Below are 19,597 nucleotides of genomic sequence, written 5' to 3' on the forward strand. Positions count from 1 at the left end.
GGTTTTAGTAACATTTTTCTCAAATTGAATGTTTATTTGCTAATTACAAATTATTTCGATTTAACTGCAAACAAACATATTTGTCTAATGCCAAACCGAAACTTACCCTTCTGGACTTAAATATACGAGGGTGAAAGAAACCATTAGTTTTTTGAGGAAATTATTTTATTTATTCAAGTCTCTACAACTCGAAGCAAGTCATCTTTTAGAATGCTCTCAAGGAGTTTATGAATTATTTTCCCGTGAAAATTCAAGTTTCTGTTGTGTAGTGTATGATAATATATTATCGTGATTCAGCATTAAACGGCGAATATGTACAAGAACATCAGGTAAACATTCCGTGGAGTCTCTGTTTACTACGAAAGAAAACTCTGTACACAACTTTCTTTCCAACTGTTGGTGTTCGTGAATCCACGCACTATTCTTCTGGCAGATAGGAATATCATGAAATGTTACGAATATTTAATCACCTATACTATTATGAGAAGACTACGATATACATCATTATTTTGAGTATTTAACGTTTCTAGTATAATTTTTCATCGCTCTGCTTTTGGAAATGTTTCATCAAGTGATCTGGTGCGGATCCAACAGCATGAGTTGCCTTATTCGCTTGATAGGTGCATATTCAATCTGAACTGATCAGGCACCTATATCTCACAATGTTTCCAACAGTCACTGAATAACAAAACGAGCCACGCGCTATCAGTCTCTTCATAAATTTGCTATTCAAGCGAAACACAGCTGCTTGTGAATATATTTGATAACCAAATGTGCGTTTGCAACTATCTAAGTTTTTGTTGTTCACTCAAATCGACCTTGATCATATCGAGTCCATGTTTGTACGACAAAGTCTTCTAGTTTTGTGGCATCTTATAATATACAGAGTACTCCTCTCATTTCTTGAATAATCAGGCACATGCCATTCTTGCAAACTCGACATCTTCTTCGGCACCATCTTTAAGGTTCCTTAATTCGAACACTTCTGATTTTTTGAATCTGATAAACCGATGTTCAATCGTTTTGCCTAGATAGACAAGTTTTGTTTATTAGTTTGGTGAAAATGACGCTGCACTAACACATTGTACTATTTGTCAAGCAATAATCCAGAAAAACTAAACTATCTATGCTCAACCGAATTGAAATGACGGCAAAGGTAAGACTGCGTCTGGGCTTACACGCAGTGAGTTCTAAGAAAACATGAGACAACTTAGAAATGTGACTGCTCAATCTTTCATTAATTTAGTAATCATACTTATTTTTGGAGTAATTGCACAAAGAACAAAATGTTGTGATGAATATCATCTACGAAACTTATTAGTACAATTTATGCATCGTATGATGTGAATTTGTGCTTATAGACCCGTCTAAAAGGCGTGGGTCGAAAGTAATAGGCATATTCCATTGAAAATAAAATGAATCATAATAATTTTAAACTCCAATTTATAACAAATAGGTATTTAATTATTAAAAGTTGTTCACAAAGAACGGTATATGTGCACAACGCTTTTATATCCTTTTAATCGTGATCCTCCTATGTTTGCCAGTGAATGAAATTTTCTACAAACTTGTTAGAGATTACATTTACTCGCAAGTAAAATAACGTTTCAATTTTTATCTTAAGCTTAAAAATGGAATATCATTATATCGATCATTATATTGAAAATTGAAACTTAGAAGACAACTTTAACCTATTTTAGATTTTCATTATAACATAGATGAAATTCCAGCGAAATAAAATAAATAGAATGGATAAGTCGTGGAGAAAAAAAGAATCTAATAAATCGAAAAAGAAAATACTAATACCAGAAAGACATGGAGAATCCGTTATATTGGACACGTATCAAAACTGATTGTCTTATAAACCGTATTTCGTAAATAATCCCCGAGCAATACATCTTTTTATAATACATGAATTCTTGATTTATTACAATATATAGTGTATAATGCAAAAGTAGAACATTTATTGAATTATATATTTTGAATAAAAAATAACTTAATTTAAGTCATCGCGTCACAAAGAAATTATATCTGTTTAAAGTTTTCTATAAAAAACAAATTTGTAATTATGAATACATTGCACTGTTTTTGATGAATTTTTCCAAAAGTTGTTGAACGCATTGTGTTTACTTCTTGATACTTTTTCAATGAAGTTTCTGTCCTTATACTGAAGGATTTCTTTATGTCCTTAAAACCCATATTGATGAACACTTGCTTTTTCTATCAAATGTGGCAAATTAAATCTAACCTTAAGCTTTCGCTTCCATGGTGAAATAAAAAGCATTTATGCAAGAATTCTTCACTTCTTTTTTTAGATGGGTGATCCTGAAATAAGATCAAGTGGCCATTATCTTGGCACAACGTCCTTGTAGTTACACATAGGATACAGATAGGAAAAGATCATATGAAAGTAACAATGCTTAACGCTGTGTTCACTTATAATCTGTAATTGTATAAATTCACAAAATATTTGCAGATGTCACAAGCTAATCGACATAACAACTCATAGATGATTCAAAACGTTGTTTGGAGCAGTGCAAATGTAAATTTTTGAGACGAAATAACATGCTTCATAATATATGAAGCATGTAGTAATCACAGCAGTTATAAATCAAATAATTCGCCAGCAAAGTAAGAGGCAAGTAAAAGCTGCCCAAAGCCAGCGAAAACTCAAATATCAGCTGAGACGGTTACGGTATTCATATTTTGTAACTTGTATGGTATTTTCTTCATCATTTACTATCTACAAAAAAACATTAACAATAGATATAGCAATGCAGAAATAAAGAAGAAACGCCTTCAACTAAAAAAGAAAGAAGAACTCAAAAGAATGCATCACTATGGGTCCAATGAAGGAGTGAAAGCAAAAACAAAATGAGTTTGGATTTTTACAACCGCTGATGGTATTCATATGGAATACATGGCTTACTACCAAGACCAATGTATGAGGCGCGATTCCATAACCCAGTTATCGTCTCCAAAGACCGACAGTTGGTTTTTAGCTTATATAACTTACTGTAAATCGCGTTCAATACAGTCATTGTGGATATTGTAGAAGTGAGCAGTATGTTTACAAATAGATAATACAATTTTATTGACAGAACAGGTATTGGAAATTTAGAATATAGGAGGGTAGATTAAAGTAGTAAGGCTGAAATTTAACCATCACAGCAAAATTTTTTAAACACATTTTTCACAGTCAGAGGGAACAACTTAGATGTAGTAATGCCTCCTTGTTTAACATTGATACGTAATCAAGTTATCAAGCGTTATTTAGTTGACTCGTGTGCCAATGGAAAACCTTCCTGATTCATGTGAGAATGTACTTTCGTCAACATCGATTTCTTAGTCCTTTCATTACACTTCGAAAATATTGTCAAGCTGAAATACATGTAATACATGTAATACATGTGTCTGGTACTTGAGATCCTTTTGGTCATATAAGTCTTGTATGATTTCCTTGCAATCATGCTACTACTACTACCAGTAACGTATCTTCATAAAGATTACTTTAGCTTATTGTGTATGTTGAAGTCATGAATTTATTTGGGATGAAAATATGATTTAAATATGAAAGAAAACACCTATAATTAATAAAGTAAATAAATATAATTCCTCTATAGAAAAACTTACAATTAAATTTGTGATATCACATTCTGAAGAGACAATGTCCATTCAAATCTTGAGGGCATTTTACCAGATTAAAGTTTTCATCAATATCTACAAAATAAGTTTTCAGTAAACCCGATTTGCCTTTGACATATATATCTCCTCTTGAGGTACATTTATATCCAAGTTTTTGAATTATTTTCGCAGTATATTCCATAACTTGAATTCGATCTGGTTCACCGGTACTGTCCATTCTAGATGCCATATTCACGGGATCTCCCCAAATATCATAAAGAGGTTTTTTGCTTCCTACTACTCCAGCTGCAATAGAACCATGACATATTCCTGGAAAATCATAATTGTTATGATTGAGACAAGAATCAGAATTAACTCATCATCATAATAAGTTTTTCAGGAAATACTGTTTTGAGATACCAATAATTTCATTAGATGACTGTTTATACTACCACTACACCAACACTCAAAATTACACTGCTCACGAGCGTTTCGATAACCAAGTTATCGTCTTCAGAGAGTGAAGGTAAGCTCTGAAGACGGTATCTTGGTTATCATTAAACAGTATAATTGTGAGAGTTACTATAGGAATAGTGTAAACAGTGTGTTCGATATGAATATGAATATAAAACTGGAAATTTCAATTTTCAATGTGACCTCATTATATTTGTTATACGTACCGATCCTTAACCTGGACTTTTGCTGAAAAGTTCTATTCACTTGATCCAGCTTTTTAAACATTTCAGAAGCAAAAGAAAGTAAAGTACCAATACTGGAATAACTTTGATGTCGGTCAAATTCATCTTCTTGATTATTGGCAAACAAACCACATGCTACCATATAAGTCCATTTGGCAACTTTTATTTTCTCTACGCTCTGGAATTCTTTCCTATTGGTGAGCTATGAGCAAATAATAAATCAATCATTAATATCTTAGTAGAAGATTTAAAATTATAATGATTATTTATTTCAAATGATGTAAATATATTTTTGTATGACTTTCATGAAAGTGACATTTTAGCGACTTTTAGAACCGGTAAAAGATGATGTTTGCAATAGCAACAAATGGAACATAATCATTCAATTTATGGAACTTCCCAGTTTTATTATAAACAATACACAATTTTATATTAACTATTATAATTTATGAATGGATGGTATGAGTAGAATAATTGTTGTGATTTGGTATATAGTCAACTAGCCGAGTTGGTAATTTCACCAGCCTTAGCACATCTTGAAATGAAGCAGATTATAGATTGATTTTCGTTATATTTGCTCTTGAATGTGTGATTTAGTACAATTTATTTTGTAGGAACACCAAAACAACGACTTATCTTCAATTTAGTATTCAGGATTAGAGAAATCAATAATTTATCTATTAATTTAATATGATCATTTATGAATTGTACATTTTTCACATAGGCAGGATTCATTTACTCCGAAAAGAGTAGTAGCTTTTACCATCAAGTATTTTGCATGTAGCGCCTCATTTATAAACCTCTGAGTTTGTTGAAACGTAATTTTTTGGTACTATAATACTAATTTTCCCTATTAAAATTACTATTACCCGGAGGTATCTGTAATAGCAACTCCATTTTCAACCAGAGTACTAGACAGAAAATTAATACACAAAGTTGACGAGCTCCATGCTACTAATTTATCTTCTAGATATGCCAAAGAATGAATTCGCTGAACGTTTAACGATTTTTATTTTAAAATACTTGAGAAAACTAGAAAATCCAACATTATACTGGTGAGTCAATTTTTGCGGTGATTATACAAATATTTTTTCAGCTTCTTCAATATTAACAGGAATACACTATTTTATATGACAAGTTGAGTTTTAATCAGCAACCAGAGCTTTTAATAAAAATCGTGGGCTCTAAAGAACGTAGTTTGTTCACAACTCATAACTAATATGATTTAGCGTCATCTAACGTTTTCAATTTACAAAAGTGCAAAATAATTATACAAAAGAATATTAATGCATCTATATGTTCTTGATTTAGGTCTCTTCTGTTTAAAAATTAGTTTTTTTTAATAATTTTTGGAACATAAAATTTGTCGTTTCGCCTTTTCGTTAAGCCTTAATCAAAAAATATTTTATCTTCCAAAAATTATTAAAAAAACTAATTTTAAAACAGAATAACTAAACAGAACTAAAATCAAGAACATTTAGATGCATCAATATATCAAAAGGTCTAAGAAATAAGAAAACAAAACAATATTTATATAATATTTGAGTTGAAAGTAAATAAAAGTTACTTCCAAAACTTATATAATAATTAAATATCATAAACTTACTATATCAAAGCTGGTTATATACGAGTTCATAAGGGATAAAAATTCCTTTTCATCAAGTATATCTTGCAGTTCGTTATCTGTAATAATCGATGCGAACATAACTGCAACATTACTGTGTTCCTCAAAGTATAAATCTTTCTGTTCTCTACTCACGTCTAGGTAAAGATTTGCTGGAACAATATACGAAATTACATGGTAAGACTTTGAAAATTACTCAGTATTTTGTAATAGTTTCACTTGTAAGTTTTAACTCTAAAATGTGAAATACAAAGGATGTCATAATGGCCCAACAAACCCTTTTTATATTTCAACAAACTTCTCCCAGAGTAAATTAATATTAAACGAACTATAGGTAGACAGAAAAGAGATAAAGCAGGTACTTTGGAGTGAAGATCCTTGAAAAAAGCGATTATACCTGAAATCTTATTATGAGACTTCAAATTTGAAGTTAAAAATGCAAAGAAAACTGAGAAACTGAGCATCTCATAAATAAATATAGTTTTGAATCAACGAGAAATCAGAACATTCGAAAGTAAGATACATACATAAAAATAATAAAATCACCCAGGCACAAAACTAATAACTTATGTAGAAGTCACTAAAAAGATTGCTAACATTTATGGTGGAATCAAACCTATATTTTTCCATCAAGATGCACAGATCTTTCCACTCATTCGTCAATAAATAAATGTGCTTGACAATCTCATAGGTCATTACTTCTTAATATAGCGGATTTTATCACCCTGCATTATTAACATAACAAGTGCACAAAATCTTGATGTTTCCATTTATGGTTTCGCATATTTGACCTTATGTTAGATGAGAATAATCCTTTCCAATTGTAAGTTTGCCTAAGATTCAACTTTTACGGTTAACAGTGACAGAGCTATCCGAACATAAGAATTTAATTGCTGATAATCCAAAGCTCATAGCTTCTGTTCAAATTTTTGATGCTGCTTTCACCAAGTAGTTTGAATTATTCTGAGAAATAGTTAAATTGAAAATAAAAGTAGTGTGTTGGCTTGAAATAATTCCAACCATCCCATAGCGGCTGTATTTACAAGACACGGACTAATAGCTCCTCTCAGATCCGATGCGTTCATGTAGATACTATACAAATTGGAAAATAAATGCTTACCTACATGCTTCGGTAAAATATTTAACAACAAATTTTCATTGACTTTTTGTAAGAGATTTGCTTCATCTTGTTCAGATTTGAATCTTCTATTCAATAAATAATCCAGTCTATTCATGTAATCAGTCTGTCTATCGACTAAATGAAGAGTCACTATTAAAAAGACAGTTGACATTATATGCGCCACTTGCGGTTCCAATAAGTGATTGAAAGTTTCGCTGCCCTAAAAAATACGATGAAAAATATGTTTTTTGCTTTTTTTACGATGTATTGGCCACATACATAACAAAAAAACATCAGAATGATTAACACTGCTATGTCTATTTTGCCATTGTTTTATGTTGATGATATATTATAAAATTTGTACATTGATAATATAACAACACCTGCAAAAACTCAATAGTGAAAAATAAAAATGACCTAATACGAAAATGTTGTTTGTGATGACATGATCTGCGTGTCCACGTTCATACTTGTTCTGTATTGTAATCTCCTTGATGATGGGAAATATCCTTCCCGAAAGTTTGGAATAGTTGTTAAATGAAGAGTAGTTATTTCCAAATTGTTGCAAACGTCAATATTCTCCTAATTCTAGTTGTAACCAACCAGAAACGACTACCAGTATCGATGTATGAGAGTTGTCTAAAATGTTTCCGATCTAACCAACAGATACAACATTTTTTTTCCATAATCATCTCAATTTTTCAACATCATCTAGTTTTAAGTCTATACATCGCTGCTCTAACCTTTTCCACCCTTCAAAATAATAGCTGCTATTGCTCAAAATTTGCTCTTCCGTATAGATAATGTCTTTCTCTGATGAAAATCTCTCAAATTTTAGTATGGTGATCACCGAAGTGTGAGAAGTCCAGACGGAAAAGTACTTTATTTTTCTTCTAATTCGATCGCTTGCTGTAATTTCTGTTATCAAGCAATGATTCATAATACTCTATTGTTATTGTTATAGTTTTTTGAAAATGATGAACACAATGCCATGAATATACTAAAAGCTCGTCGCCAGCAATGTGGTGGTAGAATTAGGTTTTATCTAGTTATAAATAGATGCAAAAAATCCTCGTTTTGCTTTAGCTGCTTCAATAAAGCCCGGGAAATATTCATTCGAATAATCCAAAGTGAGCAATCTTCTTATTCCATTTGGCGCTATGGTCCACGAAGGAGCTTGGCCTCTCGGACAATCGCCCTCCATCGTTGACCGATAAGTTTGGTGTAGTATAATGTTGATTCTAGAAAACTTTACTCAATAACATTTTGTCGTATTTGCACAATACAATTACTGTGGAAAAAATTGAAGGTTGATAATTTTTCATCTTTTACATTGTAGTTAAATCTGAAGAAAAGAAATTGAAATAAATACTAAAAAAGATGAAGATAGAAGTAGTGAAACATGGATATTGAATCAAAATCAAATTATCCTTATAAATACAATAGATATAATTAAAGTAAAAAAATAAAACAAGAAGATATAGAATGAGGAACGCAACATATGGAGAAAAATTAAAGATGGAACCAGTTATAAATATGGTTGTGACAAACATGAGGTATACCTGGAAACGTAATATCAAACTGAACGCTCAAATCCAAAATAGCAGGTTGAAATTATAGACGAAGACAAAGAAAAACTTAGGCTCGAAATGTGAAAGAAGCAGTTGAGGGAAAGGGGATAGAATTGAATAGAATCAAAGAACAAACCAAAGAAAGAAAAACATGGAGAAAAAAGTTTAAGTCATAGCTCCTAATCAAACAGCTATATGCCTCATCCGGTTTAAGATCAAGGAATTGTTAATACATAATTTATTATGCTCGAATTTCCTAAATTGTCCTCCATTCTCAATGTGCGTTCCTGACTTCACAATTAGATCAGAAAATTCAGGATATAGTATTATTCACTAGATCGAGACGACGATATTAGAGAAACTATTTCGATATAATGACGGAAGATCGTTGGACTAAATGGGCAAAGGTTAAACACCAGATTCAAGGAGACCTCCCAAGATATGACACGAAAGGTGGACATCTAATTCTCAAGAGGCTGAATAGTAGAAGGAACAAGACATAATCTTAAGAACAGAGAAAAAAAAGAAGACAGTTAAAAATTGGTGAGAATTAAGCAAGTATTTATTAAGGAATACATTCCAGTGTCAAGTAGGAAATCACTATTTAAACTTTTGTCGTAACTTACCTGATAGTATCGTTTACCGGAACTGAGAACACAATAAGCATATAAACTAATTATTACGGTTCCTAATAATAATTTAATCCATATAAATATTCTTAGAAATAAAAAACTCATTATCACAGTCATTGCGCATGTATCTGTCATGTGCTAAAAGTTGAGAAAAATATTAGTATTGGTAAGGATATCTTGAAGACGGGAAATATAGGGAGGTAAAATGAAAAGTTAAACCAAAATTTTAAGAACCAGTGGCAAGCAAGTTTTATGTATGTGTGCAATTTTGCCCAATGAGTTTCTTACTACCTAAAAGCTACCACCCAGTAGAGTAGTTATACAACACATAGAGGTTATAAATGTTACACTGTGTGAAATATCCACAGATATTAGAACGTAATCTCCTTTTGATGAACTCGTACAATCTGAGCTCATCAGAAATATTTTTTTCAAATGGAAAATCTTTGATCACCGAACAATGAAAGTCATTCCTTGAACACTTCAAATTTATGCAAATGAAAATTTTTATTCAAATCATTTCTGATTGAAGGCAAATGACTATTGCCCAAATTCTTTCCTGGAACTAATTATTTAATCATTTAATTAATTAATCAAGTTTACCAATTGGTAGCGACAAGTCGACAGGACAGTAATTTTTCATCGACTTTCAAACTATTGAATCAATCCATATTTCACTTTTCTTTTAGTCAATTCACCTTGAAGACTTGTTTATGTAATTAGAGATGTGAGCACATACAAATTTCTAATGAAATGTCTGTGTTGGTAATTATCTATATCGCGTATGAAAAATTAATACAGTTGCCAAGCTCATGATTTTTGAAAAAATTTTAGTATTGTTATACTGATGACGAAATATATATTTTTGTTTAGCTTAAACGTTAAGATAAGAATTTTCACCCAATTTCATATCAGTCAAATAAGAATCTGAAGGGAAATAGGATTACATTTTGTTTGCAAGTAATTTTTGACAAATATTTTTATCAAATATGATTTTTATTGCGATAAATCACCTATTACTGTCCTTAATTTATAAAACAAATGTAGAAACAAAAATTATAGAATACTGTTATTCGTAGATATGATTGTAGTTTGCGCAGAAAAAAGCTCCAAGAAAAAGTACACAAAACTTCTAATATAGATAATTGACTTTATATTGATCTCACTTGCAAAGTTTTGTGAATATCATTTTCTTAGTCTTAAATCTGATTTTCATAAAAAATATTGTGCATTCTCCAACACCAAGCATATACAGGTTATATGAATACGGATGTTGCTGAACGTGAAGAACTATTATTCAATGTATATGTATCCTCTAGAAATTATCAATAAAAATCCTATCCTTCTACTTCTGGAATTTGCAAACACAATTTACTTACCCACGGAAGAACACAATGAATCATAACATCATCTTCTAAGTCATTCGAAATTAATAACGACAGTAAAGTCGTTTTTCTTGTGTTGAGAGGTATATCATTAAGAATTGTATTCTTGCAGTCAACCTAAAAGAAGAATTGAATATAATTTCGAAATATGTCAATTTCGAAATTTACTCTAATTCTATATTAGTAACATCGCTAATTTCATTCTGAAATGACCGTACTGAATCAACTCGATGTATTGCAATAGTAACCCATGCCTGAGATGATGGAAATGATACCAGAGAAAGCTAGTCTACAAAAAAACTATTAGCTCAAAATACGACAGCTAGATATATAAAAAGTTGGAAAGTTGATAAAGAGGCAATTGAAGCCACTCAATGTGAAAAATTATTTTAAAAAACAAGCTTTTATTCAAATGTATTAAAAATCATAAAATAAACAATAAAAGTCAAACTTCAATGTCAACTCTTCTTGTCTCTTGGGGCCATCACATTTCTATACTACATACTACATCAAACTCACAATTTCATTGTCTGATGCGTGTTTCGATGACCAACTAATCGTCTTCAGATATTTGAAGATAACTAAAACTAAGCCTCTGATGTTTCCTTTTAGAAGTTTCTATTTTACCGAGCGGTTTATTTCCAGTATTTCTTTCAAATAAGTTCTAGGAAAGTCTATTTATTTCTTTCTTTTGTTTCTTTTTGCTCTAGAACTTTATTTAGGTATATAAATCATTAATGTAAACTGAGTAAGTTTAAGTTTTTACATAAATGATAGTGAATGGAACAAATTAGTGATATTTATGAGTGAATTATTATAAATAGTTTATAGTGTGTAAATAAATTAAGAATGTAAGAGATGGTGTTACAGTATAATTCAGTTATGTTGACGATATTCTCGCTATATTTGATACGAAATTAAGTGTACTAGATTTCATCTTAGAACCTACTTCAAAATAACCATCTATAAAATTTACTTAGTACATAGGGTGTAATGTGTACCATTTTCAATTTATAAATCTAACAATACATCAACCAGTGTTGGTTAAACCCAAAGATAATGTACTAAGTTCACAAAAATATGATTTTCATGAAATTAGCTTTAATGTTGGTGACAAGTAGTATATTGGTCAGACTAAGACATATGTTAATGTTAGGTTTAAGGAGCACCTGGCTTATTTGAAATATGGACAGACAGAAAAATTGTGAATTGCCGTTGTTTATTTTATTTGTTATGCTATATGCAAATAAAAGCTTGTTCTTTGAGTCAATTTATGTTTTACATTTTGTACTTCCTATTAAACGATGAACAAGTTTTGGTTTCTTGAGTTTTATATTTGATATCTATATTGTATGAGAGCCTTACGAACAACTAGCCCACCATCTCGGATCGTCCGTCATGTTAGATCCGTTCAAGATATGTCTTTCAAAATAGAGTGGCAAGATTCCACTGTAATAAACATAAACATAAACAATTTAAAAAATAGTATTACGAGCTCCATATACTATTGAGGTATCTTGTGTGTTTTGACGAGATTTGAAGCGCCATTCGATATGACAAGTTCGACATCTTGACAATTCACGATCCTGTTAGCAATAATTCGACTTTTACAACTGAAAAAAAGTTATGAAGATTGTTCAAACGAAAGAGTGATTAACTGTGAGCTTCAACTGGACACTGCTGCGTGAATATTGGTGTTAATGAAATACTAGAATGTTTTAAAACTGTTCCAATTTTTATCCAGTGATCGAACGAACAAACTCGCACCCAGCTTGTAATAGCAGTATAAGTAAAGGTAATGTAGTAATTTGGTGATAGGTGACCTTGTCGCATTCACTTTTTTGTAGACTAGATTTCTTTGATCTCCATATTTTTCTCTAGCTCTGGGTTTCTTTATGGTAAATAAGTCTAATGGGCACCATTGATATATTAAAATATTTCAAAATTTTTGGAATAAAGAGTGTAGTCAAATAATTCGGTAAATTATTATTATAAATAGTTTCTACTGCCTTGGATAGCAATCCACTTATTCCAACATAGATTTCAAGGTTGCAAGCACATTGCTTCGCATACATTCCAGTACTCTTTCGTTAGATTCCAGTTGTTCCCCTTATTATCTTATAATTCTTTGTTCTCACCATCGAAGAAAAAAATGATCATGACTTTGATGTTCGACTTTTAATGACAAGTCTTGTCAAGGTGAGTTTATGATTTTTATTGAGAATTCTGAATTTTTATGTTCAGTGACTGGGGATTTAACTTCAAAATGACAAATTATCTGTTAAAATGATTCGGTTCCGGTTCCGAAAAAATTTCAAAATCTTGGCAAAGCTCTCGAATAGTCAATCGTTTTATGAATGAATAAGTTTGTGTCCACTTTTTGTACATTTTCATCTGATTTGGGGTAAAAGGATATACCGAATGTTCCTTCTCTTTAACTGACTCGTTTCAATATTCAAGGAATCTTCAAACTTTATTCTAATAAATTTACATAGAAAGATTTCAATATTTTATCAGCTATAAAAATTTATTTACCACGTGACAAATAGTATTATATAATGGGTTGAGCTATAATACAGAAAATTTTCGTTTAATATATTATTTGACATTGGTGGAGATGAGTGCTTATGAGTAATGATGGAATAATTGATTGAAGCAAATCTATACTCACTATTTCTGTCAAGACGCAGATTGAAAATACTACATAGACCACCAAGAAAATAAACAACCTTACCCAGAAGCTATTCGTCATGATGGTGGATACACGATAAAAAAATCTTACTATCACATTTTTAGGTTGTTCATTCATATACGAAGCTATATATTTATTATAAAAATGCTCCGCCCAAGATATTGGTACAATTATCAAAAGTAAGGGTAATGCAGTTGCTAAAAAGGGCCATGTTGATAAATCCCACCTAAAATAATGGTACATTATTTAAAATCATTGTGAAAGCCGCTTAACATGGCGCAAAGAGCCAAGAATAACAAAACTAATCCATTTCTTCATGCTACTTAGTGTTCTGGTCACTTCAATTACATTTAGCCGTTATATGAGAAAATTAGAAATGTCAGCAGCAAAATCACGATTTCATAGGAAGATTATATTTATCACAAAAAGTTAGTTTCACAAAAATGCTGCAATCGATCGGCTGATGGTTAATTGTGAGACAAAAAAGGACTAGATTTCTGCTTTCACTTACGATAGAAACGGAACAAATTCGATAATGATATTTCGCGTCTTGCATTGCAATGCACGCTGCAATAAACTCAAATTGCCTCCTTATTTTATACCTTTATTTGAAATTGATCTGATCTTCCTTTTAAATCATCCCACCGTTTCGTCTGTGTTTTTCATTACTTTTACTAGTGTTATTGGTATTATCAGTTCATATAAAACAGTAATTTTATTACCTTACGGTTACTTTTCGGCATAATAACCGAGGAGATTGAGACATTTGTCATATCTGTAGAGAAGTTTTTCAAATAAAGTTACCCCCGATGAATTGAAGTAGAGTACAAAATAGACCTTGACACTTCTGGAAATTCTGTAGACAAGCAGTATTAGTGAATCTGTGGTTTTCTTTAAGCATTCAGGCAACTCGTTAAACCAGGTCATCTGAAACGACAGATTTGTGTCCTTTGCCCCCTTCATCATGCGCATCATTACGGCCATCTTTAAACTTTTCACAGCATTCACGTGCAACACCATCACTCATGACGATTTCCCCATACACACGACTCATTCTCCGATGGATTTCTGCACTATGTCAAAAATGGCGGAAGTGTGTAGTGCGAGAGGTTCGCAGTCGCCTACACCGCATGCCCGCTTTCTTCTGCCGCGTAGCATCTGCACGGAGCGATCGGAGGTTGAAAAAAAACGTCCCTCGTATTTATATAGTGTCAAAACCCCTTTTAGATCTATCTATATTGAATATAATTTTTATCCTTCCTGTATTTTCCATTCTGCTATTCTTCTTAATGTCTGTTCAACCGATAAAGCTTCGTACTCTTGTTATAACTTACGTTTCATATAACAAAAGTGGAATTGTTGCAGATGTTACTGGAAACATTGTTATTGGTAATGAAGGCAATTTGGGCGTAAAATTACACTACAAAACTCAATTCTGGTATCACAATAAGAATTTACTTAAAACCTATTTATTTACTACTATAATTGAATTATCTATTCAAAAATTTTCTTATTATCCAATTCATTAACTAGAATAGATTGAAATTCAAGTTTCATGAGATTGAATAAATTTTGTGTGTATTTATTCTAAGATATAAGATGGGTTCAACCAAATTACTGTGATTTCAATATATACATGATTCAATTCATGAGTCCTTCACGAAAACCCCAGTTTAGAATATTTTTCTTATGTTTATTGCGATATTTTCTCATAGTTCTAGAAAGTGATAGAATCTCATTCAATAAACCATTACCCAAATTTAATAGATACAATATTATTTTTAAAGCCAGTTCTTGTAGCTGTTCTCAGATTATATCACTGAATACCATTTGTTAAGTATAGATTGAGATACTCACTGTAATAATGTTATATTTTGAATTAAATAGACACAGAATATGAGGCAAGCAGCACCAAGTAAATAGTACTTGAAAAGAGCATCTGGAATTTTCAAATATTCCATTTCAACTTTTAAGTTGTTATAAAGTAACAGAATGTTTATTTCTTTCACTTTCACATACTGCCTGAAACAAGATAATCTAAATTATACAAGTTAAAAAAATACTGTTCAATAATTGCGGAGAGATGAGATGAGGTAACATAAGTGATGAGTTTCATATTTAATGAGTTAATGATCATAATTTATATGCTTCCAGAATCCTTTCCTCTTCCTGCTTTGGTTTGCGTGAAAAAATATTAGCTCCTATTGTTACAGAAATAACTATATGAATTTTGAATTATATGCTTATGTTTTATAGACGTGATAGGCACTGACTAACAAACCCATTATAAAACATGGTGCGAGTTGAGCAGAAGTATTCCAAGTCGAACACGTTCAAATATTTCCCGAGTTTCTCATTTTTTGTTTTCACTACATCATTGGAACTAGGAAAAAACTTTGAAAATATAAATTGATTTGAAATATACGAGACCTTTCTAAATAAAGTTCACCCGACTATAAACGTTTTATTTTCTAATGGAATAAACCAATTAACGAAAATGCTAGATTTTTCATATGAGAAGAGATCATTTGTAAGCAAAACCCGCAATTCAAATCAGATCATTGGCATAGAGTGTTTTTATTGAAGCTTCAGCTACTAACTCTTTTGTGAATTAATTCCAACGTTATTTGTATTAGAAATAATGGAATTAGTAAGCATCCTGTACCTCATAACAAAACAACTCAATAAACATGTATGTGTATTTGAGTCTCTCGTCTGAAAATAGATCAAAACCGTCAATTATACTACATATACTTACTTATATTTAGAAAATGAAATTTTTTTGATAGCATCTTCCATTTCCTTATTGACTAATACAGTTCTCTCAGAATATCTTTTGATATTGTTATTCATAAACGCTGTTCTTCTTTTCCATGAACCAGTAGTCCTTCTACTTTCACTTGCTCTCAATTGATAATAGTTATTACTATTGTTTCTACTCTTCCTATACAGTCTATCGTCGCTATTTCGATGTCGGTTGTGATCTTCCACAAAAGATATAGTTTTTGCGTCGTTTTCTTCTTCAATTACAGACGGTTGCCTTTGAAGCATGGATAATAGAGGTAAGTTGTTCGGTATAGATCTTTGTTTTGTGAAACTAAACGGTCTCCCTATTGGACTACTGGGTGCGCTTTCTGTCGTTGGACTCGACAGCTGGTTATTTTCTATCTACGAAAGTTAGAGTTAATCCAAAGAACTTTTAAGGATCCGATAGAACTTCTGGGAAATATATATATATATATATATATATATATATATATATATATATATACGAGGATAATCCCAGAAGTACCTGGCCTAACCTAGAGATTTGTAATATTTGCTTAAAAATACCACTGTATTAGAAGGTACACAATCTATACAGCAAATGTTTCAAGTTTGAAGACGAAACGTTGTTGAGTATTTGCTTGGCAGCTATCAATAGTGAACATATCATATATAAGCTGAATTAGATTCTACTCTGGGTGAGATTGCTTCGTCGTTATCAACAGTAAAGGTTCAAACGAAGCCGTATGACCTGCGAAACCAGCATCGCAATGGTCGACTAAATGAGATGACGATTCCAGAAATGTTGAAGAAAATCCACGAAACGGTAAAGTGCGTGAGCTAGCAGAGATAGTAGGCATTTCAAAAGTGTAGTACATCTTTTATTATCATCGAGGGTTTGGCAAAGTTTCACAGAAATAATGCAGAATTTTTGCAAAACCATGGTTGAAGCGTAGGTCTATCACTTCACACTCGAAATAGAAGAATAATCGAAAAAATGGACTGAGAAGAGAGAAGGAGAAAGAAGGCAAAGTTCGTTCCATCTGAAGGTGCAGTCATAGCGTCGGTTTTTTGGAATGCGCGTGGGATAATTCTCATTGACTATCTTGAAAAAGAAAAAACTATCAATGGCGAATATTATGCAAACTTATTATAACGTTTGAGTGAAGAAATCGAGCAAAAACAGCCGCATTTGGCTAAGAAGAAAGTGTTGTTTCATCAAGACCACGCACCAAATCACACATCTGTTTTGCAATGGACAAAATTAATTAATTGAAGTTGGAATTGCTACCACAGGCATCATATTCACCAAATTTGGCCCTCTCAGATTATTTTTTGTTTCTAGACTTGAAAAAACGATTTAGAGGTAAAAGATTTTCCAGCAATGAAGAGGTGTTGTCGGCAGTTAATGGCTATTTTGAGGAGCGTGACTATTCTCGCTATAAAAAGGGTATCGAATCTATTCAACATGGCTGGGAAAAGTGTATAGAGCTAAATGGAAATTACGCTGAGAAATAAATATATTTTTTACCAAAATTTTTGTGTTAGTTTTTATTGGGCCAGCTACTTAAACATATACTAACATATCCTCCCAATTGAAAAAATGGGCCAAACAGTAATAGCTAACGTTTCAACATGTTTTTTATAAAGCCTATGCTTTTAAAACTTAATAATATGCTGAAATAAAATTCATGAGCCAATTTAAAGAGATATATTGTTAACAAGCTTTTAACGGAACATTATATTTCGACACTCCATTACCTTCATACTATCCAGAGTTCGAGCCCCATTGAAAAAATATGAGCACTACGGAAGAATGAAAAACCTGGTAATTTGTGAAAAATATCATGTAAAGGAAACAAATGTTTTGAAATACTTATGGATAAGATGGGGGAATTTCCATTATTCCCATTATTAATTAATAATGAATATTGGAAAACAAACCAGTCAGAGTTGGATAATGGAAGATAATACGATATTTTAGATTGCAAACCATATTAGTGATTCCATTATATTAATAAAATCTTCATTCAATTATCTATTTCTCTTATTCCCCCATTTTACCTAACCAAAATATATCTTTCTACACTGCTCAATAGAAAGTCTACAAAATAATTTCATATCTCGAGATATATGGGATTAAAAATTTGAATATATGAGAGAATATTGGCAGATTTACACAATGGTGAGCAAAGTTAATTGTTGTGTACGTTTTCGGTTGTTTTCATTACATACAAACTGAAAACTAAACACTGATGGTACGTTTTTTATTGACTTAGTTTTGATACAAATATTTCAAAAGGTACTTGATGTTTCAATTTCAATTATAAAGAATGCATCAATGACGTTTAGAGCCCGCTCACCAGTGTAATAAGACTCGCGTGCAATCGCTTTGTGACGAATGGTGCAGCCTCATGCTAGAGGGCGACAACGCAACACAACTCAAGCTGTAGACTTGAGGCCTTGCGTAATACCAATGGTACAATAATTTCAAACTATCCTAAAAAGGTTACGTATTCATAGCTAACTAGACAGCATAGTTTATTATGATGGCAATGGACTGAGGAACACTGCAATTGAACCTCCAACGAATGGAGAAATTGGTTACGAGTAACTGCGATAGACGAATCTTGATTTGAAGGAACGATGACCAGAAGTATAATGAACAATTCAATGAACCGATTACTACTTTTGTTGAAGATTCTTTCAACGTTTGCTTTAATATCCGTACTTAATCAATACCCCAACGATCGCTCAGATATATAGAGACATGATTATTGAACTTATTATTTTGCTATTGGTGAACATGTCGTTTTAACTGAAGACAAAGCACGTCCTCACTGTACACGTGTATTGACAAAAATATTAGCTTCACGGTATTGGCAGAATAGCGTGGCCTACTGGGTTATCAGTTTTGATCTGCATAGAACATATCAGGAACGCAATATATAGACAATTAAATATCTTATAGCACCCTATTATTACGCTTAATGGTTCAGCAGAAAATGATATATGAGGTCGAACATGTTTATCTCAAATATTAATCATGTTAAAAAATTTAGAATAGCAAATTTTTATCCAGTTTACTCCGCCGAGGCGTTAGCAATGAAACAATGCTTAGTATGGTGTCTACACAATCCAGTTCAAACTACTGCTATAATGACAGATTCAAAATCAGTTATACAAGCTATCGAAGCGTCTCCATCAAACATTTATAATCAGGAACTTATCTTCGAAATATAATAGATAAACAACAAGAACAATTATTCTTATATGGGTTAAAGGTCATAGCGGCATTATGGGTAACGAGATGTTAGATCACGAGGCAAAAGAAGCTTGCAAATTAGAAGAGCACTTAAACTTCTTCTGCCATGCTGATGTACGAGACATATTTTTGAGTAAGTACCGTTTTGTGATTCCGCCGCCGCAACCCCAAGGTCGGCGTTCCGCACTAGCGCGTTGATTATCTAAATCTCTTGTCTACG

The 19,597-nt window shown here is 31.8% G+C and overlaps 1 protein-coding gene across 3 annotated transcripts in view; it reads right to left on the reverse strand.

Annotated features, from left to right (window-relative positions):
- Positions 1–3,590: 3,590 nt before the first annotated feature.
- LOC130891564 (adenylate cyclase type 2-like) overlaps positions 3,591–19,597 on the reverse strand; it is a 39,873-nt gene continuing 23,866 nt past the window's right edge. For all 3 annotated transcript variants that reach the window (XM_057796387.1, XM_057796388.1, XM_057796389.1), the window contains 9 exons: positions 16,105–16,514; positions 15,204–15,368; positions 13,326–13,572; positions 10,649–10,771; positions 9,264–9,407; positions 7,067–7,286; positions 5,929–6,098; positions 4,305–4,524; positions 3,591–3,954 (listed from right to left, as the gene is read on the reverse strand). In XM_057796387.1, coding sequence (XP_057652370.1) covers positions 3,650–3,954; positions 4,305–4,524; positions 5,929–6,098; positions 7,067–7,286; positions 9,264–9,407; positions 10,649–10,771; positions 13,326–13,572; positions 15,204–15,368; positions 16,105–16,514 — 2,004 coding nt within the window. In that variant the 3' untranslated portion in view covers positions 3,591–3,649. The remainder of the gene's footprint in view (positions 3,955–4,304; positions 4,525–5,928; positions 6,099–7,066; positions 7,287–9,263; positions 9,408–10,648; positions 10,772–13,325; positions 13,573–15,203; positions 15,369–16,104; positions 16,515–19,597) is intronic.

This window comes from Diorhabda carinulata, chromosome 3, assembly GCF_026250575.1.
Source record: "Diorhabda carinulata isolate Delta chromosome 3, icDioCari1.1, whole genome shotgun sequence".
In the NCBI taxonomy this organism is placed as follows: domain Eukaryota; kingdom Metazoa; phylum Arthropoda; class Insecta; order Coleoptera; family Chrysomelidae; genus Diorhabda; species Diorhabda carinulata.